Source organism: Dasypus novemcinctus, chromosome 20 (assembly GCF_030445035.2).
Source record: "Dasypus novemcinctus isolate mDasNov1 chromosome 20, mDasNov1.1.hap2, whole genome shotgun sequence".
NCBI lineage: Eukaryota > Metazoa > Chordata > Mammalia > Cingulata > Dasypodidae > Dasypus > Dasypus novemcinctus.
Window position 1 is genome coordinate 43,979,766 of NC_080692.1, and position 26,884 is coordinate 44,006,649.

A 26,884-nucleotide genomic window follows, 5' to 3' on the forward strand; every position below is an offset into this window, starting at 1 on the left:
CTTGAATCCTTGGCATGTTCAAATTCAGGACCAGAGCAGGAGATGGGAGGATTCAAAGGGTATGGAAGAAGGGGAGGTGGAGGAAGCGGGGCAGTAAGTGCAGCAGATTAATGACAATATTGGGAAAACCACCCGGGTCACCTCGGGAGCAGCAACGAAGGACGTAAGGGAACCTGCCTCAGCACTGCCCGGAGACCGAGCCCCAGCACGCCCTCTAAACATGATCTTGTTTCTGAAGGAATACACACTAGGCCGATCCTGGCCTGGGTGGATTGTGATTCTAAGGAATCTTAGCCCACGTGAGCAGATGAGCAGCAAGTCTGAATAGTTAGGGAGACTCCAGCTTTTCTGGAAGCTTGGACCTCAAGTTAAGTGTACTAAAAGGGGAATAAGACCATCTAGCTTGTTTAAATTGCTTAAACAGGTATTTTAAATATTAGCCTTAATGTATGTGCACAGGATAGCATGCCAAACAGGTTCTTAATTAGTGATAGTTATATTACTCCCCTACCTAGAAAAGTCTCTGGAAAATACTATGTGTAAAACGGATGAATGGATGGACAAGCAGATGGATGGATGAATAAAATTTTGACCAAATAGTCAATTCCCATGAACTGCCTAATTTTCAAGACTGAGTTTAAGTATCATTTCCTTTGGGGGACACGGCCCTCACCCCAACTCACACTCACATTTTCTCACCTAATAGTGTAGTTTTTAGAAGCAGATTGCCTGGACTGGAATCCTGATGCCACTACTTACTGCATCACATAAACTCTCTACTCCTCAGTGTCCTCAATATAAAATGGTAAAATGGCACTTAACAATGTCTACCTCAAAGGGTATCTGTAAAGGTTTAACAGATTAATGCAAAAATATACTTAAAAGAGTGCCTGGCAAAGACTAAGCATTTGATAAATATTAGCTATTATGACAGTATTGCATACTACATTTTACAAATCATTCACTTGTACAGCCACAAAATATAAGCACCACTGAAGGCAGGAATTTATGTTTTGTTCATTGCTTAAAACAGTGCCCTGGGATCTAGCAGTCATTCAATAAGTAGTTGTTGAACGAACACCAATCTACCCAAAGAAAATGAAAGCAGCACAGTTAAATTTATATATGCCTAAAATTAAAATAGGGTGATCAACAGATGTTTGTTGACTAAGGAATAAATGAAGATAATTAGATGGAAAGTGATTCAGACAACTGACAGTACTACATCAATGAGACAAAAAAAAAGATTTAAGAATATTCCAGCTTATCTTTATAAACCTTTTATTTAAAAAATAAAATTATAAACAAAATACAGCAAACTACTGACACCTGTGATAACAAGGAAATGATTCCTAATCTTTAGGACATCTTGTTATCCTGGAAGAACAAAATCATAAAATCTTATAAAGAAATTTTATTGTGCAAAGGAGGAATGTGATTTTAAAGGTTCATTTACAATGAATATTTGGCATTGACAGAAAAAGTATTTCTATGTATACATTCAACATTTTGCAGCATATTTACATTCAAGTTATAATTCCAAATTCTCTATCAAATACAGTCCAACTTACCACCAAAAATCCCTAAAATAGTACTAAAATTCTGTTTATGTGGTAGGAGTACAATAAAGTTAAGGAAAATCATTTCATTTTTCTACTAGATCAACTGTATTTTAACAATTTCAATAAGATTCACTGACCTTTTCTTCCTCAGTTGAAGCCAGGCCTTTTATAGACAAACTGAATACTAACTGAAATTTGACCAGTTACGAAACTTTATCAGTAATTTTTTGTCCTACCCCCTCAAGCCTTAGAGATATTATTAAAACTTACAATGAAAATACACTGACTCTTGATAAATTACTTTTTCTTTTACAGTAGTTAGGACATATTACAGATACAAGGTGGAGAACTTTAATGTCTTTCTAAAAGATACTAAAGCACTTTTCCCTTCAGTTGTTACCAAATTCCTCATCAAAACAAAACACATTAAGAAACCACAAGGTAATTTTCTGCAAACTTTTTTCTCTGTTTTCTTCACACCCTGCTCAAATCAGACTATTTATTCACTAACAATCTGTAAATTCCTTGCTTAATTTTTCTAAATAACACTAGGGTAGCTATCCTAGTTTCTTGATACTCTTAAATTATGATTTTATTAAAATCAACATAAGTTACAAATAGCTACCATCTTTGCTATGCCAGGTTCTCTGAGAAGTTTATCTAAAACCTACTGAAGGGTCAGCATTCCATGGGACCTGTCTGTCTAGACTAGGCAAACAAAAGGTACAGATTAGAAACTTCTCATGCCTCCCAGAGATTCCAGAAAAAACAAATCTCTTCATAATGTAGCAATTATTTCTTAATTATCTCAAAGTTCAATTTTTTTCAAGCCTGGGAAGATAATTAAGGAGGAAATGTAGACAGATGATTTTCATTTAGTTGAGCTCTTTCCCTCTAATTTACTTCAGGTGGTAACTTCTCCAGTACATGCAGGCTGGCAGTTGGCAGGAGGTTGTTGACTTGGTACCACTTCTAATTCAGATTCACGAACAAAAACCACTGCATCACCACTTACATTTATAAGACACTGTGCCTATAAGAACAAGAGAACACGGTCAGTTGCAAATTCGATACTGTGTGCAAATGCTTCTCTTAAAAATGGCAGGGCTGTATAGGTAAAAAAGTGTAGGTTTACAAATCAGTAGGAAATAGACAAACCACCCAACAGAAAAAAATGAGCGAAGGATAAGAAGGCAACTCATAAAAGAACTCATAAAGCCCATGAGTGTATGGGAAAAAAAAGGTTAAGTCCCCAATAATCAGAGATACACAAATTAAAATAACATACTTCCTTATTCTTGTAAAATTGAAACTGGGCCTAGTAATATATATTGCCTAGGAGTTACATCCTGAACATCCTTGTTGCTGTATTGTGGCCTCTCTCTAAGCCAAACTCAGCATATAAACTCACTGCCTCTCCCCACCCCCAATGTGGGACATGACTCCCGGGGATTAGCCTGCCTGGTATTACCAAACACCAACTAGTGAAGCATTTGGAAAAAGACTTGACCAAAAGGGGTAAATATTAAATACAAATGAGTTTTTATGACTAAGAGATTTCAAAGTGAGTTGGGAGGTTATTCCAGAAGTTACACTTACGCATGTCTCAGGAGAATCTCACTGACTGCTCCAGTAAATGGAGCCTCAAACAGGGGTACTCCTAAGGGCTCTAGAGACATCTGGACACTATAGGTAGGGCAGACAACCCTAGGAAATTGGCATCCTGTCAAGGGGTCTTTCCTTGGAATATACGATAACCTATCTCCCCAATGTACCAGTCAGACTCATTTATAATTTCCCTACACATGGTTCTTCTGCCTTTTATTTTAACCTGTAATAAGCACTATACCCACTAAATATATGTCCCAGAGACTTAAATCTTCAGTTTGTTCATATGCTGATTGAGCCCTGAATCTCAGCAGAGTTGTAACACGTACCTCCAGTTCATCAGACTCACCCAGGATAACTATCAAAAGGATGATGATGGACAATGCCCATCCCAAAAAACAGAGTGTCTACAATGGCAAGCAAGACATTTACATCAATCTGTGCCATGGGATCTAAGCCCCCTCTCAATCTGAAACAGAGTGGGCATCATCATCCCCAAATCCTCAAGATTTTATGAGGGGGAATGAACTATGGACTAAAATAAACTTATTATTATTATAGCAATGGCAGAATTTGTAACACTGATATAAAGGCAGTGGCCACCAGAGGTTCTGAGGGAAGGGAAAGGGAAGAACTGGTAAAACATGGGACATTTTTGGAACATTGGAATTGTTCTGCATGACATTACAGTGATGAATACAGGCCATTATACATTTTGTCAAAAACTATAAAATTGTGCAGCACAAAGTGAAAATCATAATGTAAACTACAGACCATGGTTAGTAGCAATGTTTCAGTATTTGTTAATCAATCTTAACAAAAGTACCACACTAACTAAACATGCCATTAATAGGGGAAAATGTGAGAGAGGAGAGGGTGGGATATAAGGGAATCCCTTATATTTTTTATGTAACTTTTCTGTGATCGAAACCTACTTTTAAAAAACTAAATGCTTAATGTATGTAGAATTTTTAATAAGGTTTATAGTAAATGAGTTGATGGGAATATAGTGAGTATAACTAACACAGCTGATTTATAAATGTGATTGTAGCTAAAAGGGGTAGTCTGTGGATGTAATATTTCAATTGAAAGGATGCTAGAGAATAATGCAGGGAGTGCATAACATAGTGATTTTGGTGGTGGATGAAGACTGTGGTTAATACTGTAACAACGTTTTTCCTTTACAAAGTGTTAAGCACATGGTGATACATGGGAAAATTACAACTAATATAACTTATAATTTACAGTCAAAGTCTAATATTTTTGCAGCAATGGCAAAGATGATATTATATAAATTCTAAGGGACAACAATAGAAGGATTTAAGGGGGTATGGGATTTTTCCTTTGGAGTAATAAAAATGTTCTAAAATTGACTGAGGTGATGAGAGCACAATTCTGTGATGAATACGAAAACCACTTAGTTGTACTTCAATGGACTGTTCAAAGCATGGAGCTGTATAACACAGTGAATCCTGTGGAGAAAGTTAACAGAACAAATATGAGAGTATTCTCTCATGAACTATAACAAGTGTATAATACTAATACAGGGTGTCATTAACTAGGTGGGTTGCGGGGGGAAATACACCAAATATAAGCTATTGGCTATAGTTAGCAGTAATGTTTTGACGATGCTCTTTCAAAGTTTGTAACAATTGTTTCACAACACTGCAAGGTGGTGGTGGTAGGGTGATGTATGGGAGCCTTATAGGATGATATGCATGTTTGTTTTATAAGTTTACAACTTATACTATGTGAAAATAAACGACCTAAAGCTCTATCAGTATGGATAAATCTCATAATAGACACGATGAATGAATAAACACAAGCTGGAGAATGTTACATATAATATGAAACAATTTTAGTAATTATATTAAGTTTAAAAATGTGCAAACTAATCAAAAGAGGGACATCTTGGCAATATCTATGAAATTTACAAAGATGAATAGCCTTTGACCTAACAACTGTACTTCAAGGAACTTTTCCTACAGATGTACTTCCACTGTGCCAACTGGTTATATCTTAAGAGGTTCTTGCAGCACTGTACATACGGGCCAGTGATGACTGGAAACAATCTAAACATTCATCATAAGAAAATTAGTGAAATTAATTTTGGTTCATCCATACCATGGAACATTATGTGGTTTTAAAAAAAAAATAAGGATGCTCTTTATGCCCGGAAATGGAATGATCTCTTAGAAGAATTAGGTAGCAGAGCAATTTATAGAGTAGCATGTACAGTAATGCTACCATTTATGTAAAAAGGGAGATTTAAAAATATATCTGTGTATATATAAATTTGCTTGTATGTACCTAAAATATCTATGGCATGTTACATATTCCGGAGTAGGTATAGCTCTATAAGAAACATTTTTAAAAAGCAAGAAAACTTTAGTTGCCTGTGGGGAGGGAAACTGGCTAAGACTCAAGACACAGAGAAGCATTTTATACTCTTTTATGCTTTTTTGAATTTTCAATCAATGTCAATCTTGAATTAATATACTATTAGAAATACATTAAATATTTTAAATGCAAAACAGTAGTATATTTATACACCAATGTAAATTTTTAAATATAAGCTATGCATAGAAATATAAACAACAAAACAAGGGGGACAGCTTGCTTGGTGGGAGGACATGGGTCCACGGAGGCTTCTACCAGTTCTTTTAATATTTCATTTCTTACGGTGCGTGGCGGGTATAAGAGCGCATGGCAAGCTATTCTCTGTACATTTTGGGGGGTATACAAGATATCACACTAAAACAAAACTGGGAAAAAGCTAAGTGACAAAAGGGATGGAGCCCAATGTGTGGCACATGTGCGGATCTGTACTTGACAGCTGTCCTGTATTGTGCGTGGAGGGAGAGTGTGGCGGTAGGAAGACTCAAACATTTTATAACAGTGAAATCTGGGTTGTATTCTAGCTCCCCATTATTAAATATATAGCCTGTATCAAGCACTTACGTACTATGAGCCTCAGTTTTCTCACTTACAAAATGGATGTAATAATGACAACACTTCACAGCTGCTAGAATGAGAAAAAGCATAGCTCATTTGGAAAATTACACATAATTCAATATATCTGGAGCACAGCATCTGTTTATGTTGGGAGAGGTAGAAGGCAAGAAAGAAGTCTGTAGAGGTAGAAAAAAGGCAAGTTGTGGACAACCTTATATGGCAGATTAAGAGACATGTGCCTTATCCTGTAAAAAAAGAAGTCATTAAACATTTAAATGATAATAATGCAATTTATTTGAGACTTACTCACCAGGCACTAAGCACTTTACATATATTAACTCATGATCTCCCCAATTATTTTCTTGGCTTTACAGATGAGGAAACCGAGGTACAGAGCTATGTTCTGTTTTGGATCTGTTGAGTTTGAGGCAATTGTCAATGTGCTTGTTACGTTAGTGAGTAAATCTGTATAAAAATCAAACACCCAGAAAAACCAAACTACACATCACAATTCCAAATATAAAAATATATAAGCAAAAAGACTTATAACAAGGATTAAGTACTGAAAAAAATTTTTATTATTCAGAATAAAATTATTACAAATAAGTGTCCAGTTGAACAAGGTTAATTTCAAGTACTGAGAGATGATATGACAGGTGCTCTCTTTGTGACCAGATTGTATCAAATTTGTATAGCAAATGCTGCTGGCCCAGGAATGCTTCCCTGGCCTGTCCTCTAGTCACACTCCCAAACGAGCAGGGCTGAGCCATCCTCTGCCTCTCTCCTGGTGCTCCTCTACCTCTCTGACTCTACCTTTCTAACTCTGTCCTCTCCTTCATGTGCCCCTCAGCCCATTCTACATATCTCCTGGACTCCAAGTTGCATCAGTGACTCTCAAATCCAGCGCTTTAGTCTAGACGTTTCACAAAGCTCTACATATGCCCCACCTGCCTACCAGACATCCTCCCAGGATGTTTCATAAGCCCTTTCTCTAACTTGCCTTTCCTACTGCCAAAATTTACTAGAAAGTTCTCTCCTAATTTTTAATGGCATTACTATTTTTCTTCAACATTTAACTGTATGTTGAGCAACCAAAATATATAAAATAAAATGGGTCAAAGGAAAGCTGTCTTTTCAAATTGCTTACAAATTTATGACAGCATCTTAGTGTCACTAACATCTTCCATTGGTGTGGTATACTTGTGACAATTACTTAATTTACAAAACAGTTTTATCAATGCAAAACAGAGACACTAAGAATTTAAATGACTTGCATTTGGTTGCAATTAGCCAGGTAGAAAACTGAGGCCACAATACACACATATATGCATACATCTATTCATTCTTACTCCTGCTCAAGTAGCAGGAACAGCCTATATCAGAGCCTCTGAAGCTCCATATCTGCCAAGGTTTGCTAAGATAGTGACACCTCTGCTCTCAGGAGAGCCCCACGAGCCAGGTACCTCCAAGCACAAGCAGCTCCACATAAATAATATTTCAAAGCATGCCATGAGATTGGGAATCACTGCCTTTATGATATCTCATATTATTAATATAGTTATTGAACCTTAGATTAAATCTTTAATAATTTTAAATGACTTATTAACTCAAAACCGATAAAAGAAATTTCTTCCAAAATTTAACCTACACAACAGTGTCCCCTCCCCGATTACTACTTATTAGAAACAAGCAAGCAGTGGCTCCATCACAGTGTGCTCTTCACCACCGTGGCAGTTAGTTAGAATTGGTCCAGGCCCTGCCAGCTGGTGAAGGCTGGGGTGAGGTATCTGTAGCATCCTCAGCTGTGACTGTACCACAAAGGCCCACAGAGAAGCTGCTGGAAACAGGAGCTCAGGAGCAGGGTTTCAGAAGTAGTTCAGAGTAACTACTAGTCACCAAGGTTGTGCGAACAGCTGCCGAGTGCTGTCTGACCACAGGAATGCGTAAATTCACCAAAGCAACTTTTAGGTGTATAAAATCAAAGCGCTCTTAAGAGCAATTCTCTTTTTCAGGGGTCATGGTAATGAAATTCTCAGGTTTCCCCCATCGGAGCGTTTAAGAGCCTCTCACCTGGTTTTTGTTTGGGTTCTCCATGAAGACACACTGCTTCATGATGTAGGAGACGACAGCATTCCCTCCCAGGGCAGCAACGTGAGCTCTCACCATTGCAAACACTTCAGCAATGAAAGCATGGAGAAAACCACTGACGCCTCCTTCCTAAATAACGAGGCACGAGAAAGTCATCCTGCGTAAGTGCGTACATGAATGGACACAAAACGTCAAGAAACACACACTGAAACACCCTAAGTATCTTAATTCATTTCTTTCATAATGGGGACAATTTACTTGTTAACTAAATGAGAAAACCTGAAGAAGAGAACAAACCTTTACTGAACACATGTCTCTGTGATAGAGATTAGCATCCTCACTTTACAGATGACAAAACTGAGGCTCAGAGAATTTGTAATTGGCCCCGGTCACTTAGCTGATAAGTAAATGGCCAAGCAAGGGTTGACATCGCTCCCCCCCTCCAACGCCTCCCTCCACCAGCGTTCCCCTCGCCAGTCACACGAACGAGGAGAAGCGACAGCTGCCGCACACACTGCCTGCACCCCAACACCGCCCACTGCCGCCAGGCTCCCATCCACCCACCCCGCCCCCCCTCCATCCACATATTCTGGCCAAGGTCCATCCATGCCAGACCACTGTCCAGCCCTCGTCTGAATGCCAGCAGCGTTCAGCCTGCGTGACCGCTCCTCCTTGGCCACGCCGTCCCTGCTGCATGCATTGCCGCATGCTGCTGTCCTCCTCTCCTGACCACTCCACTCAACTCCTGAACTGCCACCTCGTCTCCACACTGTGCCAGAGCCCCACGGAGGGGTCTGGGCCCCTCTCTTTTTTTTTTTGATATACTTTTTTATTATTTTTTTTTCAAGATCCTTAGGATTACATAAATATTACATAAAAAATGTAGGGGATTCTCATATACCCCGCCTTTCCCCTCCCACACTTTTCCACATTAACAACATCCTCCATCGGCGTGGTACATTCCTTACAATTGATGAACACATATTGGAGCACTGCCACTAAGTGTGGATTATAGTAAACACTATACTTTAAACTCTCTCCCGCACCATTTCATAAGCTATGACAAGATATGTAATGGCCTGTATCTGTCATTGCAATGCCATTCAGGACAATTCCAATGTCACAAAAATGCCCCCATATTACACCTATTTTTCCTTCTTCCTCAGAACCTCCGGTAGCCGCTGCCTCCAGATGAGGAAACACAGGTGGTGTGGTGACAGATTCTGTAAAAAATCAATAAGCCATGCTGATGGCCTGGATGTGAGGGGGGAAGGAGAGCATTTGTCAGGGATCTGCAGCAGGGCGGTGGGAGTACCATTCCTTGAGACCGGGGAGGCTGGAGGAGGAGCAGGTGGTTACTTTGGTGTGAGACAAGGTAAAGAGGGGCCCTTCCCAGACCCTCTATCCTCCACACCCCCTACACTCTCTTTCAGGCAATCTTATCCATTCTTTAGCTTTAAATACCATCTGTGCACCTCCAACTCCCAAGTGTGTGTGAGTATCTCCATCCCACAGCCCTTTTCTCCTGTTGTCTCCACAAGTCAGCTGTAAACTCAAGGCAAACTGCTCGTCTCTCTTCCCGGGGCCTCTGCCGTGTCTACCAGTACCTTCTCTCTTTTCTCACGTACCTGCTTCTCCTGTGTGTTTACTTCCTGGGCTTCAGGATCCAAACTCACACTCTCTTCTCTACCGTGTGGTTTTCTCAAATGTCCTACTGACATGGCCCAGTCAAAGCCCTAATCATAATTTAATCACGCCCAGGTACAGACCCCCTGACAGACATAACCCAATATCTATTTTTGGAATTCCTAAATAATGCTGAACTTCCACCCCTGCTCTAACATACTCTCCACAGAGCAACCAGAATGATCTTTGGGGAAAAAAGCAAATCTAACTGTGTGACTACCCTACTTGAAATCCTTCAAAGGTTTCCCAACGCATGAAATAAAACCCAGGTTCCTTCATACAGTCTACAGTTTAAGGGGTGTGGGGTCACCTGGCCCCGCCAACCTATTTCCCAGGCTCTTCATATGCTGTTTTCCAGTCACAAGTGCCTTTTCCCAGCTGCTCAAATGCATCAAGAACTTCCCCACAGCCTGTCAAGCTCCTCACCCAGCTTTCTACCAGGATGACCCATACTCAACCTTCAGGTCCCAGTTTAAATGTAACTTCTTCAGAGATAACCTAACTTGAGCATAAAATCTAAATTAAGCCCCTCTGGGGAAGCAGACTTGGCCCAGTGGTTAGGGCGTCCGTCTACCACATGGGAGGTCCGCAGTTCAAACCCCGGGCCTCCTTGATCTGTGTGGAGCTGGCCCATGCGCAGGGCTGATGTGCGCAAGGAGTGCCCTGCCACGCAGGGGTGTCCCCCGTGTAGCGGAGCCCCACGCACAAGGAGTAAGGAGAGTTGCCCAGCGCGAAAGAAAGTGCAGCCTGCCCAGGAATGGCGCCACACACACGGAGAGCTGACACAGCAAGATGACACAACAAAAAGAAACACAGATTCCCGTGCTGCTGACAACAGAAGCGGACAAAGAAGACGACGCAGCAAATAGACACAGAGAACAGACAACTGGGGCAGGGGGGAAAGGGGAGAGAAATAAATAAATAAATAAATCCTTAAAAAAAAAAGGCCCTCTGTACTATTTCTTCATATTAGTTCCTATCACAAGTAATTACACATTTGTTACACAGTTATATGTTTAATACCCTCCTTGCTGTTAGACTGTAAACTCCATGAGGTCAGGGACTGCATCTGTTTCACTCACAACTACATGCTAACAACCTAGCACAGCAACTGCCCTGAATGCATATGAGTTAGGAAAGGATACCCAGGTCTTTTAATTCCAAGTCAGGTAACTTTTTCCAGTATCCCAGAACAAAACTACAAAACAAAAAACAGAAACCAAAGCCGAGCCAATACCTTAAAACATTTTTTGACCAAACTTTTCCTCAAAATCCACTGGAGGTTATTTACACTTTAGAGAGGAATTTTCCACTTTATACTAGAAGTTAACCGGAAAACAGAATGCAATGTTAGAAACCACATTTTTCTGAAAAGCCAGAGGACCCTGCATATAGTTTTGTGAAGGTATCCCTTTTTGTAATTAGAGGACTGAGTGAGTTGTTTCAGCTTGCCTCCAGCTCAGTACACAGTTTTCTTTTACTGTTGCCAGTTCTCTTTTCGTATATTAAATCAAGAAATTCTGACAGCAGAATAATGGAGACTACAGAGAGGTAATTTTTTAAAAAATTACAGGAGTAAGCAAATGACTCACCAGGTATGACTGAATTTGGGATATTGTGATACACAGCCAAAATCACAAGTCTCTGTTGAAGGAAATCTACCATGACGCCAATTTTGGAAGACAGGGATTTAAGTGGTAAAGAAGGCATTTTAGGAAATAAAATTTTATGGATTCAAAATAGTGCAATAATCGCATGCAATTAAGAGTAATTACAAAAGGTTAATTCACCAGTCTTTATCAGCTTCACATGCCCAACCGTTTTTGTCAAATTTAAGTGAACTTAGAAGTATCAAGTTTTACTTGTATATTAAAAAGTTTTTGAGAATATGTTAAGAAAGATTATTTTTCCATCTCAATATAATTAGATATATGATTAAAATCTAATTTATCTTAAAGGAAATATCCATCCTGATTCATAAATAATCTGTCAGAAGTCATTGGTTAATGTCTCCTCTGTGCCAGGCAACAGTACTGGGTGCAGGACAGTGAGCATGACGTTTTAAAAATAGCATGCAGTAAGTATCTTACAAAAAAAAAAAAATAGCATTTAGGTATGCAGGCTCTTATTTCCCAGAAAGTGTAGAAGCACTGCTAATGAAACAACAGCGGAAAAAAGCAAAGGTAAGGGATCTTTATAATGAATAAATTGTTTTTTAACACAAACTGAAAGAAAAAAAACAACTGCTAAAAGTAAATTTTGAGTTTATTGGGTTTCACACTTCAGTAATTCAAACAATTCTCTATTCACAATATTAATTTGCTCAGGAACCCTGTCCCATAAAATAAGACATAATATAACTTTTCTTCTTCTTGAGTTTAAATTCTTGTGTTGTGAACGTCTAAGAGGCTGGCTCTGGTTCTTCACTTTGACCACATGAGGTACAACAGTATAACCACTGTTACTTAAAAAACAATTAATGTTTAATGATACCCAGTGTGAAATGGGAATTTGAAGAAATGGCATTCTCACACAATACTGCAAAGACTGGGAGAAAATGAGCAGCTTCACTCCTTTTCAGAAGGAAGAAACAACAGAACAAAATTATACAAAATATCCTTCTATCCACATACTTGTAATAGAGTCCCCTACAATTTATAAATGTGAGCCCTTAAAACAACAAAAATCTACTATGAAAACTAAGGTGCTCTTTCACAGGGCTGTTTTAAATCTCTAATCAAACTTGGATAAATTTGCCTTATTTACCATATGCTAAGGATCTGGAATTTCTAGCAATAAGTGAGTTTTAACCTAACACAACTCTTAAAACTCCACTAGCCGTTATAACCTGGAATGTGAAATTTGTTGAGTCTAGTCTAGAATCAATCCTCCTAAGTCACTGAAATATACAGACAGTAAGTTAATTTTGGTAAAATATAGCAATTGTTACTAATATCTTCAATCTGAGAAAATTCACGAAAACATTTGAAATAACTTCTATAACCTTACCTCACGAAGAGAAGTGGTTTCTCGAATAAAAAACATGTTAATTATCCCAAGATATTTAGTTATTTTGGCTCCAGGAATGAAAGAAAGAGGTGTCATCTTAACAACTCCAACTGTAGAATTTGCACAAGATGGAGCAGAACGATTCCGGGAATTTCCTTCCCCCACGGGACCTGGTTTTTCCACTGTCACAGCTATGATTAGAGAAAGAAAAGGAAGCATCAGATCAGGGGCTGGTAGTTCAACTGTTCCCTAAGGTTTCCAAATAAGTGGTGACAACATTCAGCTCTCTGTGAGGCTAAGCCATGTCATGAAAGGAAAGAAATTATCATGCACTGCATGCAACTAAAAAAGAAAGAGAGAGAAAAACATAAGAGGATATGCTGGAATGAAATTCTTTTGGAAGAAAAATGGCATTCCTGCAAAAGAAAATGTCAATGCAGTGTAGCTACACACACAATGATCAGTTATAAAGTGGAGAAAAAGAAAAAGCGGCAGAGCATTAAAAATTATCTGCTGTAGGAACAAATTATTAAAAGGAGAGTGTGAAAGTTGTTATATTTCCCAGTGCAGTTTTTTCCATCTTTTTCAGACAATTTCATCATTGTCAACTTGTAGATAAACCTTATATCAACTAGTTGTAATAATAGGTTCCCCCCGCCCCCCGCCAAATGTTTTTAATAAAATAAACTCATAATTTTAAAAACTTAACAAATGACCTTGGCTGACTGACAGTTGATTGTTTGTGAAGTCACATAAATACTAATAGCTATCATTTAGTAGTGAGTGCGATAAGCCAGTCTACATACCCCTAATCCTTGTGATAGCCCAGTAAGTTAAGTAGTAGTAACCCCATTGTAGGCTGGAGGAAACTGAGGCTCAGAGATACTAAATGACTTGCCCAAGGCTTCACAGCTATGAAAATGGCACTTCTGGGATACAAATGTAGATGAGGCTGGTTCCAGATTCTGTGCTCTTTCCTCTAAAACATACTTCCTTCCCTTTTAATGTACTTTATTTCACTCAAATACATTTCACCTCAACGTCTACCAAAACCCATGGAGTAGAGATAAAGAACCTATCAGTAGCAAGCCTGACTCTAGCCTTAAGAGAATAATTAACTACTTTCTCTCTAGAAATACTTCTCTTAGTCCTCCAGAAATCACAAAGCAAACTGGCAGATGCCCTATCCTGACGGTACCTGGGGTCCTGGCAGAGCACCCCTTCCAAAAGAGAGCTGCTAATTCCCTTCCATCTAGTAGGGTAGAGGATCTATTTGCAATCTCCTAAGAATACCTTTGCAAGAAGTAAAATTTGAAAACACAATTCTACAGTTAAAATTAACAAGTCTACAGGCCCTTCAATAACTTTTGCTAAATGACCACTAGCGTCTGCAGCTTTCACACTCTAACACATGATTGATTGGTAATGTTATTACTGGGCATTAAAGTCTAGCCTTCGCAATGAGGGGTAAGGGGTATGCTTCTCAGATCAGCATCATAATGTGGTAGAAACATCCGCCTACTTGTCTTAATTGATCCGCGCCTTATGGTCTGAGCTTTCAGTTTAATGAGCTCTATCCAGCTGCTGCATCTGTCTGCAAAGGAACTGTAATCAACTGACGTTGCTGAAAACACAGACAGAAAACAAAAGAAAAAAACAAAGAAAAAATATGGATGATGTGTTTTGCTCGTCATAACACTCCTTCTGATGATGCAATTTAACTGTAACTTAGAAAAATGGTCCTCTTCAAGTCAGATAACAGAGATAGTAAAGGGTCAAGCTTTTAGACACTGATTTGTCCAAAACCAAGTTTTCAAGTGGCTGGCTGAGATTTTGTGGTGATGTCATAATTGCATGTGATCTGCCTCTTGGGAAAAGTATGACTGGGGTCTAACATAAATATCAGTAAAAGGACCATATACTGAACTTTAAGCTAACTTTACTTCCAATTGCTTTTACTTCACAATGTTTTTAGTTGTTTCCATCTTGGCACTTTAATTTATAATCTAAAATCTGTAAATAATTTCCTTCTCTATTTTTCCTCTAAAATAAAAATAACAAGAATCCGATGTTAAGGAACACAACTTTAAAAAATCACCAATTGACTTATCTTTCATGAAAGTGTTTTTTCACCATTAAAAATAGGGAAGTCAAAGGTCATTCTTTTTGTTTTTTTTTCTGTGTCTTATTTTGGCATCAAATCCTCTGACAACAGGGTGGGTGGAGAGGGTCTGGGTTGAAGGGGCAGATAAGAGCCTAGAAAGTCCCCATTTTAAAAAGAATACTTTACTACTGCAAAGTTAAAAACATGTTAAGGATTTAAAATTTTATTTTAAAGAACTGGGGAGCTATTAAAATGTTAACGAAAAACTTGAAATTTTAGCTTAATTTTTATATACATTCTAACTGCTATAAAGCAGATTTTGAAGTCTATTCCATTGTTCAGTGTACTTCCTCAATTCTGTAATTATATGTGCCACTGACCTAGAATTTCATACCATTGGTGACTATTTGCTTAATTAAACAAACTCACCTCTCTGTGCAGCTGGTATACCTGAGTTACAACTTGCACTCTCCAGGTTTTCTAATAAGACAATATGAACAACATTAGCTTGAATGCTAAGTACAAGCCAGAATCTCTTCTTTGCTGTTTGTTAATACCTTCCATGAACCAGAAGAAGAGGAAGAAAATTCTGTGGCTTGATTATAAAAGCAAACCAAACGGAAATGCTTACATTTGAAATGAAGTTTCTATCTATACATGAAAACTAGTTCAGTTAATAAATACATGACAAGGAAAGCTAAAATACAAAAAGAGTTTTAGAAACTTTATAGTCGAGAAAACATAAATACGATAACAAATGTTAGTAGGATGAAAGCAGAGTATTAGACAACTGGGTAGAGAAAGGGGTCAGTGTGTTGGGGAAGAAAAATATAACATGAAACATGACAGGGATATGTGCGTAGGGGGAAGGGCTGGTAGTATAACAACTCCCAGAGGCGATAATGACCCATCTCTCCCACATGAACACGAGCTGTTGCTAACCATGACCCTCCCTTTCGCCTCCAACCACCAACACCCTCTTCATTCAAGGACTTTCCAACCAGACGCTCCCTCTGGTGGTATAAAGACTTGGTGGAAATAAAAAAAGGGTGGCTTTCCATGAAAATAACTAGGATTTCTAAACTAGAATCCATTCTCTTTCCAGTAACCTCATGAAAGTAACATCCAGAATTTTCCCTGACTTTATATGTTCATTATAAATATTTAAGGTATCAAATTTAAACAGCACCATAAAAACCTTCAGAATCTACTTTCTATCTATGTGCAGTCTCTACCTACTCTAGCATATATGAATATCTGAAGAATTTTGTACCTCGAAGAACACTGATGCCAAGTTATAAATAACAAAAGCCACTGAGAATAACTTGAGTCAGCCAGTTTTTCAAAAAGTTAAAAACTAACTGCATACATATTTTTGTTTCTACATAATATGATTATCTTCTAGGAACATTCTTAAATTAATTAAAGTTAAACTTTTCAAAAGTACCCTTTATACAGAATGTTTCTGCTAACTGGGTACATTGGAGGTGCTCCCCTCCTCATTTACATAATGCAAGTGACTACAAGCTAACACTGGAGAGCAGGCAGTGCCTGACACTCCTGGTCAGAGCTGGTCAATCCAAGTGGTGGCGAGGTGGGGTCCTCAAAATGCCTGTAGGGCGCCATGGCATGGGATGCCCAGACCGTCACAGTCATGGATGCAGATCTTGACGGGGGAGTTGTGACTCAGGATCTAGAGGGGCTCTGGACAGGAAAGCTACTGGAAGACCAGACCTGTCTCTCACTGGCTACCAGGTGTCTAGGACCGCTCAGCACAGAAGCAGACCCAGGCAGAGGCTGGGACAGCAACTGGCTGCGTAGCCCAGGAGGTCATCAGGGCCTCGCGTCCTACACGGGGCAGACTCAGTGAGTGTGCAATTACAGAAAATAGAGCTGGCGTGAGGAATTCTGTGCTGTTAAGAAAAATGTGTGGGCGGGCAGGCAATGGCTAAAACACCCTGAAAATCATTAAAACAAAGTTCTCCTCTATACCTCAATATTATTTGAGTGATGTGGAATTCCACAGTAGCAATTTTCTATGACTTAACAGCAAATTATCATGGAAAGAGCTTAGATGTGTAAAAGAACCTGTTCCCATCTCTTGGTGATACTACATGAGAAAACAACATGCACAACACTCTGTAAAATACTTACATTTAAGAAAAAGGATAGAGTATCTCTGCAAAGACGGGATAAACTGTCAAGACTAGTTTCCTCGGGGGACAGGAATTGAAGGGCGAAAGGAGTGTTATTTTATACTAAATTATATGCTTTTTGTAGTATACAAAAGGTAGGAGAGAGGGAAAAAGAGGAAGGGAAAAAAATATGTATTCCCTTGCCTCAAATATGAATGCATATTAATTAAAATCTGGAAAAATAAACATTTTGTTAAGTTAGAAACATCTTTGGAGGAAATGTTGAGGGAGAAAAAGTTTCAAGTGCTATAAAGAAATTTCACTTAAGGAGATCAGCTTACTCTTTTAACATGTTTATATGATCTCAATTTTTTCCCAGAGAAAAGCTGTGCCCGTCCTGGTTGCAGAGAAACATCAGCATCCCAAACTGGTTTGAAGAACTCAAATATCTTATGGCCTCAGACTCCAATTACAGGCTCACCCAACAACCTTCTGATTATAGTCTGGCTTCCTATGTAATACGCTTTTCAAAAAAGAAAGATACTATTTAGAGGTAAGCAGTCTCACTCACTGCAAACTGGTATTCTGGTTAAAAAGAAATAAATAAAAGAACACAGACTCTCCAGGCCAAAACTAAGACTATTCACTGGTAGACCACTGGGACGTACTGCTCAGCTGTGGGCAGTTTGTCTATCTACCTGAAAGAGTTTGAGACAAACACTTCATATGTTAGATCCCCATTCTAGCTGCAAGGAGTCTCAATCAAGGTACACAGCAGCTGCTTCTCTGCTATGATTTCTTTTCCCTTTAACATAAGAAAAAAATATTTTTTTAAAGTCACCATTAAATGATAACCCTATTATCTCCAAAATAAACTAACCTAGAAAGTTAGCGAGGCAAACAGAACATACAGTTATACTACTCTTAATGGGTTCTAGCAATTTTTAGCAAGTCCTATGCCTGGGGTGTAGCAACAGGTGAGTAACCCAGGTTAGAAGCAGTTTAGTGAAAATGAGCATACTGATAAAAATAAGGACAAACTGTGCAAGGATTCTTCCTCCCTCAATTATATAATCTCCAGTGCATCTTAAGGTTTGAGGTTTTTCCACCTTTGTAAATAATTTTTCATAACTCATGACAAAGGTATTGATTAGTTGTAATAGAGTTCACTGATCATTAACCCTTCTATTTACTTTACACTATCAGAATTTACAGATTATCTTTGTTCTGATTAATTAAAAAATATTCTATACGATCTTAATTGGATATCTTAAGAAAGTCACTTAACCCTGAAAAAATTCTTGCAGATTCTGAAAAGACCCTTGGACAGAGTAAAATATATGTTATCTGGAGTATTTACAACTTATGCCTTATTTTCCTATTTAAACTTTCTCAAATTTAAGTTATTATAATCAAAGTTTGGCTTTATATTCCTTCGGGCAGGCATTTCCATCCATCTACAATGGATTATGTGGCTATGTCTCTTTAGCTAGCTTAATTAATGTATATAAACATTCAGTATAAACTTTATCCGTATGACATTCAATTACCAGGGGACGGATAATGCAATTGTCATATTGTAGTTATAAATTATTAAGGCACAGAAAAAGATAAAAATAGCTTCACAGTCCACAGGGGAAAAACTCAAGTGCAAAACACATGTAATATAGACACTCGATGACAAAGACAATTAGCCTCTGCTGGTTATTTTAAGCTCTCATCTAACAGCATACAGTGGTCTAAAACACTTGACTTTCTTCAGTCCCCTTCCCATGTTGCCTGCCTCCATCTCCATTCACCTCACCTCCTCATCCTTCTTCTCATGATTCTGGTGTCAAGTCCCCAAGCAAGCTTGAGGAAGCTTAGTGACAAGGCGCTGTCATATATAAATATGTATATTTATATATGTATATGCTCTTTCCTCCTTCCTTCCTTTCATTCCTTGATTACCTTCTCACACAATTTCCTCTCTTATATTCCTATTTTTCTATTTCTCATTCTCCTTCTCCCCATGATCTCTTTCCTTGCTTCTAATTTTTTGGGTCATCCAATAATACAGAGAAATTTACCATTTTTTACTGTTGCTGTGATTTGGTCATAGTGACAAAATAAATTTTTAAAAATAGAGAAAACAAACATGTAACAGACTGTTAATATATGTAGATACTTTTAGTTAGTATAAAGAATAACAGATATTTGTCAGAATTCAGGACCACTAACTGGCAGGAAAAGTAAAAGCTAACTTTTATAGTTTTTAGATTTCTATTTCAAATTGCTAGTTTAAAATAATGTGATGCAAGTCAGTTAATTAAAAAATTAAACTATCCTTTAAAATCAAAATTGATTACTAAGAAAAGTAAAAGGAACTCTCATAAGACTAAATGAGATAAATAAACTGCCAGCTATGGAGAACAGCATAGGAAGGCTAATGGTCTACTTGCTTTCTTTCACACTGAAGTCCAGGTTTTGACCTTGTTTGTCACACTGGCTGCCTCTCACACAGCTGCCATCATCAGCTGCTTGAGGAAGAGACAAGACCTTCTAGCCTACAGCTTTTGCCACTGAACACGAGGAAATCGCCTCAGTGTAAGGATAATACAAGCAGGAAGGAAGAAAGTGATACCAAAAAAATCTCTCCTATACAATTTCACTCTAATTATAATTTGGCCTAATTAAAATCTTTGTAAAGCTTTAGACTATAAGTATTTTTAATGTGAACTCCATTATGGATTAAATTTATAAAGCATTTAAGATATATTTTAACCAGTGTATGATTCACCTGCATTCTCCTAATATAATTTCTTAGACTCTACAATATGGTATCTACCATCACAACATTTAGTCTTTAGACATTTATCTAAAGTAATATGTTAAACTTTTATAACAATTAACATGTATAAAATTCTGAGATTAACCCCAGACTATTGAGTAAAATCTTACTTAAAAAAAAATGTTTTCAGGCTTACAAAAAAGTTGCAAAAATAGTACAAAGACAAAGAATTCTAATTACCTTCACTCACATTCCTCATTTTTATTGTATTTGTTTTATTGTATTTGTATTTATTGTATTTGTATTGTATTTATTGTATTTGTTATTTTATTGTATTTGTTTTATTGTATTTGTAAAATATTGTATTGTATTTTATTGTATATTGTATTATATAATTGAGGGAGGAAGAATCCTTGCACAGTTTGTCCTTATTTTTATCAGTATGCTCATTTTCACTAAACTGCTTCTAACCTGGGTTAGTTACCTGTTCCTACACCCCAGGCATAGGACTTGCTAAAAATTGCTAGAACCCATTAAGAGTAGTAAAACTGTATGTTCTGTTTGCCTTGCTAACTTTCTAGGTTAGTTTATTTTGGAGATAATAGGGTTATCATTTAATGGTGACTTTAAAAAAATATTTTTTTCTTATGTTAAAGGGAAAAGAAATCATATTGTATTTGTATTTGTATTGTATTGTATTTATTGTATTGTAAAATGTATAAAATACATTTTATTGTATTGTATTTGTTTTATTGTATTTGTTTTATTGTATTTGTATTGTATTGTATTGTATTTATATATGTATATACATCCATATAAATAAATTTTAAGTCTCTTGAAAACAGCTTCAGAGAAAAATTGAGCTATAGCTAATAAGGAAAAACACTATGAAAGTGATGTAAAAAATTTGCTCTCGCCATCTTTTTTCATTCAGAAATGCAGTGCCTCACATGAAAATAAATAATATATGTTGATACCATATCATCTAAGTTCCTCATAGCATTCATGAAAGAATTCTGATGACCTTCAAGGATAATGTCCTTTAAAACATGATTTAGGCTCAGCACTTTAATATTTCAAATCTGAAAAATCAAGATAACTAGCAAAGTAACACCAAGTCAACCACAAATTTGCGACATACATCAAACTATTTTGTTACCTGGAGAAACAAAATTAGATATAACAAAAACGGAAGGAAAAAATGAACATGGATGGACAATTCAGGCCTAGGCTTACTCTACACGGTAAACACATGTGACTGGAGCATCTTTTCTTCACATGACTTTCACCCATTTTAAATAACACAAAATAATAAGGAAAGGTTTATCTACAAGTGAAAAGATGGAATTATTGGTAAACATACTATGCTTAACTCTTAAAGCTATTCTTCCCTGTCAACTTAAAAGATTTTAATATATTATCCTATTTGTGATAAAGACCTGAAAAATAAACTTGAATTCAAAGCTTTTTTAATTAAAAACAAAGAGAAAGCTCTACAGTTTAGCCGACTGACTTAATAAAACTATAAAACTATATATTTACTTATCAGAATTAGTACTTGACTACTTTTAAGCCACTTTTGGTTCCATCTAAGAAAAACAAGCAGTTTGCTTTACTTTTTCCAGACATTCTCTATTCAGTCTTCCTTCATTTTACAGCACTCAATTGCTACATTCATGTGTTCTCACTCAATTACATTCTTCACAGATTTTTTTGAAACCCATCTTACCCTCAAATCTTCCAAAATGCTTTGAGATAACTTGAAAACGTATTTAGTATAGCCCATGTCCTCCTGAAAGGACTTAAGGAAGCAAAGACGATAAATAAGCATGCAACATATTCCACAATTTATAAAGCTACAAAACTATTTACAAAAAGAGATAAAATATCTTAGTGTTTACTGATGATGATTTAAAAACATAATAGTTAAGAAAAAGGCACGTAGGCTTTATAGCTAAGCACTTGGTATAAGTTTCATACATATTAGTATTAGATGATGATGATGACGACAAACATGATACAAACGTGGCATGATTTGATTTAATGGTTTTCAACTTTTTAGAAACCTTAACTTCAGACAAACTCACATACAGAAAACTGATATACAAAAGAAGAGCATATAGGAAAGTCCACTGAATCAAAGCTGCTTTTCAGATTGGGGGCAGGAGGGACAGGCCTCCCTGCTCGCTGCCCTGCCTGCCCCTCCTGCAGCTCCAGGAGACACCTCTAGAGAACCCTAGGGCTCTGAGGAGAATTAAAACTTACTGGTTTAACTGATTAGAAGCTATTTGGAAAAACTGAATTTAACTACAGAAGGTCAGTCTGGCCTTGGGCATTGATTTGGCTTTTAAGTGACTTTTTTGTATAAAATGAAAAAGCTAATAATTGAAGAACTATAAATTGTAGAAGCCCAAGGACTCCTAATTTGAAAGGCTGGAGAGAATCTCTACCCCTTCCGGTTTCAGATAAGGAACTGAGGATTAAAGAGGTATAGCAATCTGCCCAAGTTCTCAGCCCTCACCAGGAGAACCAGGAAGAGGCCCCAGGCCTGCTGGCTCCACCACATGCCCTTCTCTAGGTTAGAAAGCCCAGAGCCTCAAAGTAGCTCAATTTTCATGTTTAGAATATGAGAAGAGATCACTTTATCTACAAAGACAGGACTTGCACTAAATTAGTAAAGTCTCTATAGGCATATATACAATGTGAATGACAAAAAAAGTATATTCTCTTCATAATTGCCATCAAATAAAATAATTAGCAAAATCCAAAACTTAGGAAAGCTAATTTGTTTTTAAATAACAAATGCAACATTTCTCAGAATAAAAAATTTAGGAAAAAACACAAACTACATTTATTGTATATATAATCTAAGGACAATAAGGTGTAATAATTCTGAAGACTATTATTTTTAAAACTGCACTGAAATCAGAAAAGAAATGGAAAAAGTACCTTTCATTTTTCTCCAAAGATTAACAGATCAAAGGAGTTACTGCTATTAAATTACAAGGGGCAGTCATTTTACATTCAGAAAAACAGCAACAGCTAATAAGTACATAACAATGTTCCTCAATAATAGCTGAGGCTATTATTATTATTCCTGAAAAGTCAGGAAGCTCATTCCTTTCTGAATCACATCCCCCTAAAACCTCTGCATATATCTTCTGAAAAAAGCAAACATTTTATTGCCTATGAAAATCCAAAAATTTAAGAATTCAATTATTCTTGGGAAAAAATATACCAAATGTAATATAAACACCAAATACACTATGTATGACTAGTTACTTTAAGAAATCCAAACCTCTGAAAATAAAATTAATACACTTAAGGTATGAGAATGGAATATCATAAAAATTACCTTAATAACTTACAAAAATTACTTAAGAACTTAAAATAGAAGGAAGAACATTACCTTCTCTTTATGAGCATGAAGAAACACACAATGCGGGAATGAACAAATAAATCTTCATCTCAAGGTTAAGTAAGATTCCCTACAATAAAGAAGCAAGTAAAAGAAACTAGGATTTGTATTTGCATGTCCCTTACTTAACCAACCTTTAGCCGGTGGAAAAGGATGAGAAGGAAATGCATCTGAACAGAGCTCCAGTGGAAACTGCAAAAGTTCTTCATTGTCTGTAGAGGCTTGAAAGGCAAGAAAAACACAAGTTCTTTACTAATGACCTATTATTTTTTTAAAATTACGAATCTGTGACAGCAACATACATACACAGGTACACACATGAACATTTTTTTCTAATTTATTCTGATATTTTCTTCTTGTTCTCTCCTATTTGTGCCCTTCATCTGTATGCTGTTGACGGTGGTGTATCCTTCCCTTCCAAAACTATTGTAAGATTTTAAAAGATTCCTGTATATCACTTAGCACAGTACCTTGCAAATAAAAGGCACTCAACTCTTTCTACCTTATCAGTTCCCTGAAACTTAAGTCAATTATTATCTTCTTTGATAAATTTATGAATTTATGTAATCTTTTAATACATTTAGCTATTTGATATTAATTCGATGCTGAAATCTGATCAATGGTAGAATGTAACCAACTTTAAAAATTTTACACTAAAACCTAATTGTGAATATTTCATTAGGCAGAAAGTCATTTAGACTAAAGTATAGTATCTACCTCCCCTGATTTTTTTCCCAGAACTTATAATAGGTATCTGATAATTTGAATTTCTTTGGAATATATTTAAAAATGGCATTTCCTAGTCTTAACTATATTCAGGGACATCTGAGACTCTGCTGCGTGCTCTGGACCTTTCCTGAGAGCAGCGCACGGGCGCATGTCTTGCTCGCTACATGGTGGGCTCACAAATCCTTGGACCCTCCCCACAGGTGACAGGAAGGAACCCCGGATGACTGCTGAATTAGCATGTTATCTAGCCTGTCCCTTAGCCACGGGTGAAAAATACCAAATCAGCCATATACTTATCCACAGTTTTTTTGATAATGATGACCAGAAAGTGGTAGTATCTCTTCAAGAAACAATCATTTACTTAATCTACCTATCACCTATAGTTTAATCATTAAATTATAACATAGGCAAACATTAAATGCACTTTCCATCCACTCAGAGTTTACCTCTTTGGAACGACTTTTCAACATGTGTTTTTGTGGTTTGTAAAGCCTGATTTTTGTCAAAAGTTATTGCAACTGCTGTGACTGTAACCTAGAATCAGAGAAAGATTATGAATAGCAACAATAAGCATTGCCAAAATAAGTATCTTACAAATCTTTTTCAGAACAATGGAACAACCTATATCAATTTGCTAATTTGCCTTTCCTGATTAATATCCTCAACAAGAAATATATCTAATCTCAAGCACTCAGACTACTACTAAGTCCAACAAGTATACCTAGATATTTCAGAAAGAGTTCAAGAACCTTACCTAGAAAGACAGGGTCTGGAGAAGTCCCACATAAGTACAAACCCTACTGTATATATACTGGACCACATGTATAATTCTAGATGACTAAGATCAGACAAAAAAACACACAAAGTCTGCTATGAGCTAACATATGCTTAAGAATGTTTAAGTACAGCTGGTACTTAAGTTAACTGTGGCAAAACTGTAATATAAAAACAGATCTTCAGAAGTCTTCTCTAATAACACACTGAATCTTAATTACCTGAATTAATTCATCTTCAGGCAGAGATACTGTAAAATTTACATGGCAAAGGCAGCAAGGAATCATAGACCGGAGTTTAAAATACAGGCTCTACCAAACAGAAAATATTACCAATGTCACTTCTGTTAATTTTCCATTTAAAAATTTGTAGCAACTGATTTTTGAACACATATCATATTATGGCCATTGGAAAGCTAAAAAGATTTAAGCAAAGTTATCCATTTCTATTTTGCCTATTCTTATATTAAAAACACATTTTTAATATTTAAGCAGACAATAAGAATTCAGTTGTATTTCTCAATGAGAAGTAAAAAATAATTTGAGAAAGAATATTTTCAAAAGTTACAAAAATGCAATAGATTTCAATGAAGTTTAAAGCTATGAAATAACTTCCAACTATATTTGTTATAGTGTGCTATTATTAAGGGGAAGACAACTTTAGCATTTCACCTGCTCACAGTTACTTAAGAATATTTAAGTAAAAACTATGCAAGGTTTTCCAGAAAATATATAAACTTTGTTTGTAAAACTTTTTGATTCTTAGGAGATTTAACTAAAATGTAGTCAGAAGATTGCTCCTACCTTGAGCAAATTTTCACAGAGATCATTGAAGTTCTTATTAAGAGCTTGGTTAGTCAGGTTAAGGCTGCTTAATCTGATGACTCTCACTGATGTGAACATCTAAATTAGGGAGAGAAACATGTCATTTTATTATCTTTAACTAAATAAAAACTGCCAAATCATGAACAACCTAGCAAATGTGGTAAGAAAAAGGACAGCATTTCAGTTGTAATAAGGAGGGTGAAAAGAAAACATACCTTAGGACTACTATCAATGGAACAAATGGACTTCACTAAAATCATTTATGTGGTATTTGCTTAAGATTAAGAATAAAAGGTTTACCTGTATTTCGGAAGTCCAATTATTTATACCAGGCATAATTTCTGTATTGCAACTATAAAAGCCTGTCAAAATAAATTAGAATATATGACAAAATTTCATTTATTTTGGTGTTAAAGAATAACATTTCTCAGTTATTATATGTAGTCTTTAATATAATATAAGATCTTCTCATTCTTTTTCTCGAAAACTCTATACAGTTAGGATACTTTAAAGCATCATAACAAAAAAATAAAAATAAAAGGATTAAAAATTAGTTCTACCTACGATCTAACATAAACATTTTAAAACTATGTGTTTTCAGCCTTGAAGCAGCAAAGTACATAACAGGATGTTAACACCATGGTAAAAACAATAAAATAAATTTAATACTATAATAATGATAAACTGATACACAGATATGCAAAGTAGTGTCATCTCAAAAGTAAATCAGAATTTTTTTCTGTTCACCTGAAGGTGGAGGAACATCAGTAAGTAGAGAATGTACATCTTCCATGGCATCCGTGTCATCAATCTGAAAATAAAAAGATTTCACCATTAGAAAGGTAGCAAATGAAGACTCATTTCAAATTTTTAAAAATTAATTTTTTATTAATAGAAAGCATAAGAGTCAAGAAAAAGCAGTCATTTTCCCTAAATTAAAATATATAAGTATAACAAAAGGAAAAAATATATAACTTGAAAATGTTTTTCTAATATCCAGAAATTCATGAACTATTTTATATATAAAGTGCATCAAGTTAATAAAATACACCTCTTTTCTCATACTCTTATGAAAGCAAGCTTCAAAAGACTTGTAGTCTTTACCCAACTTGTTTAAATTAATCAAGTGCAATAAAAATCAACCAGATCTTTTGACTATATTCAAACAGCTCTACAACAGAATTAGGTATGAATAAATTGAAAAGCAGATCTGAAAGACATG

The 26,884-nt window shown here is 36.4% G+C and overlaps 1 protein-coding gene across 31 annotated transcripts in view; it reads right to left on the bottom strand.

Moving 5' to 3' along the window:
- Nucleotides 1–1,264: 1,264 nt before the first annotated feature.
- C2CD5 (C2 calcium dependent domain containing 5) overlaps nt 1,265–26,884 on the bottom strand; it is a 92,618-nt gene continuing 66,998 nt past the window's right edge. For 11 of the 31 annotated variants that reach the window (XM_004448651.5, XM_004448652.5, XM_004448653.5 and 8 more), the window contains 11 exons: nt 26,410–26,473; nt 25,963–26,024; nt 25,642–25,740; nt 25,060–25,149; nt 24,511–24,598; nt 23,470–23,556; nt 15,442–15,492; nt 14,431–14,532; nt 12,909–13,099; nt 8,196–8,342; nt 1,265–2,595 (listed from right to left, as the gene is read on the bottom strand). In XM_004448651.5, coding sequence (XP_004448708.1) covers nt 2,467–2,595; nt 8,196–8,342; nt 12,909–13,099; nt 14,431–14,532; nt 15,442–15,492; nt 23,470–23,556; nt 24,511–24,598; nt 25,060–25,149; nt 25,642–25,740; nt 25,963–26,024; nt 26,410–26,473 — 1,110 coding nt within the window. In that variant the 3' untranslated portion in view covers nt 1,265–2,466. Of the gene's footprint in view, nt 2,596–8,195; nt 8,343–11,440; nt 11,558–12,146; nt 12,473–12,908; nt 13,100–14,430; nt 14,533–15,441; nt 15,493–23,469; nt 23,557–24,510; nt 24,599–25,059; nt 25,150–25,641; nt 25,741–25,962; nt 26,025–26,409; nt 26,474–26,884 lie in introns of those variants that run through there. The other 20 variants (XM_058282899.2, XM_058282895.2, XM_058282897.2 and 17 more) reach the window with 5 other exon arrangements.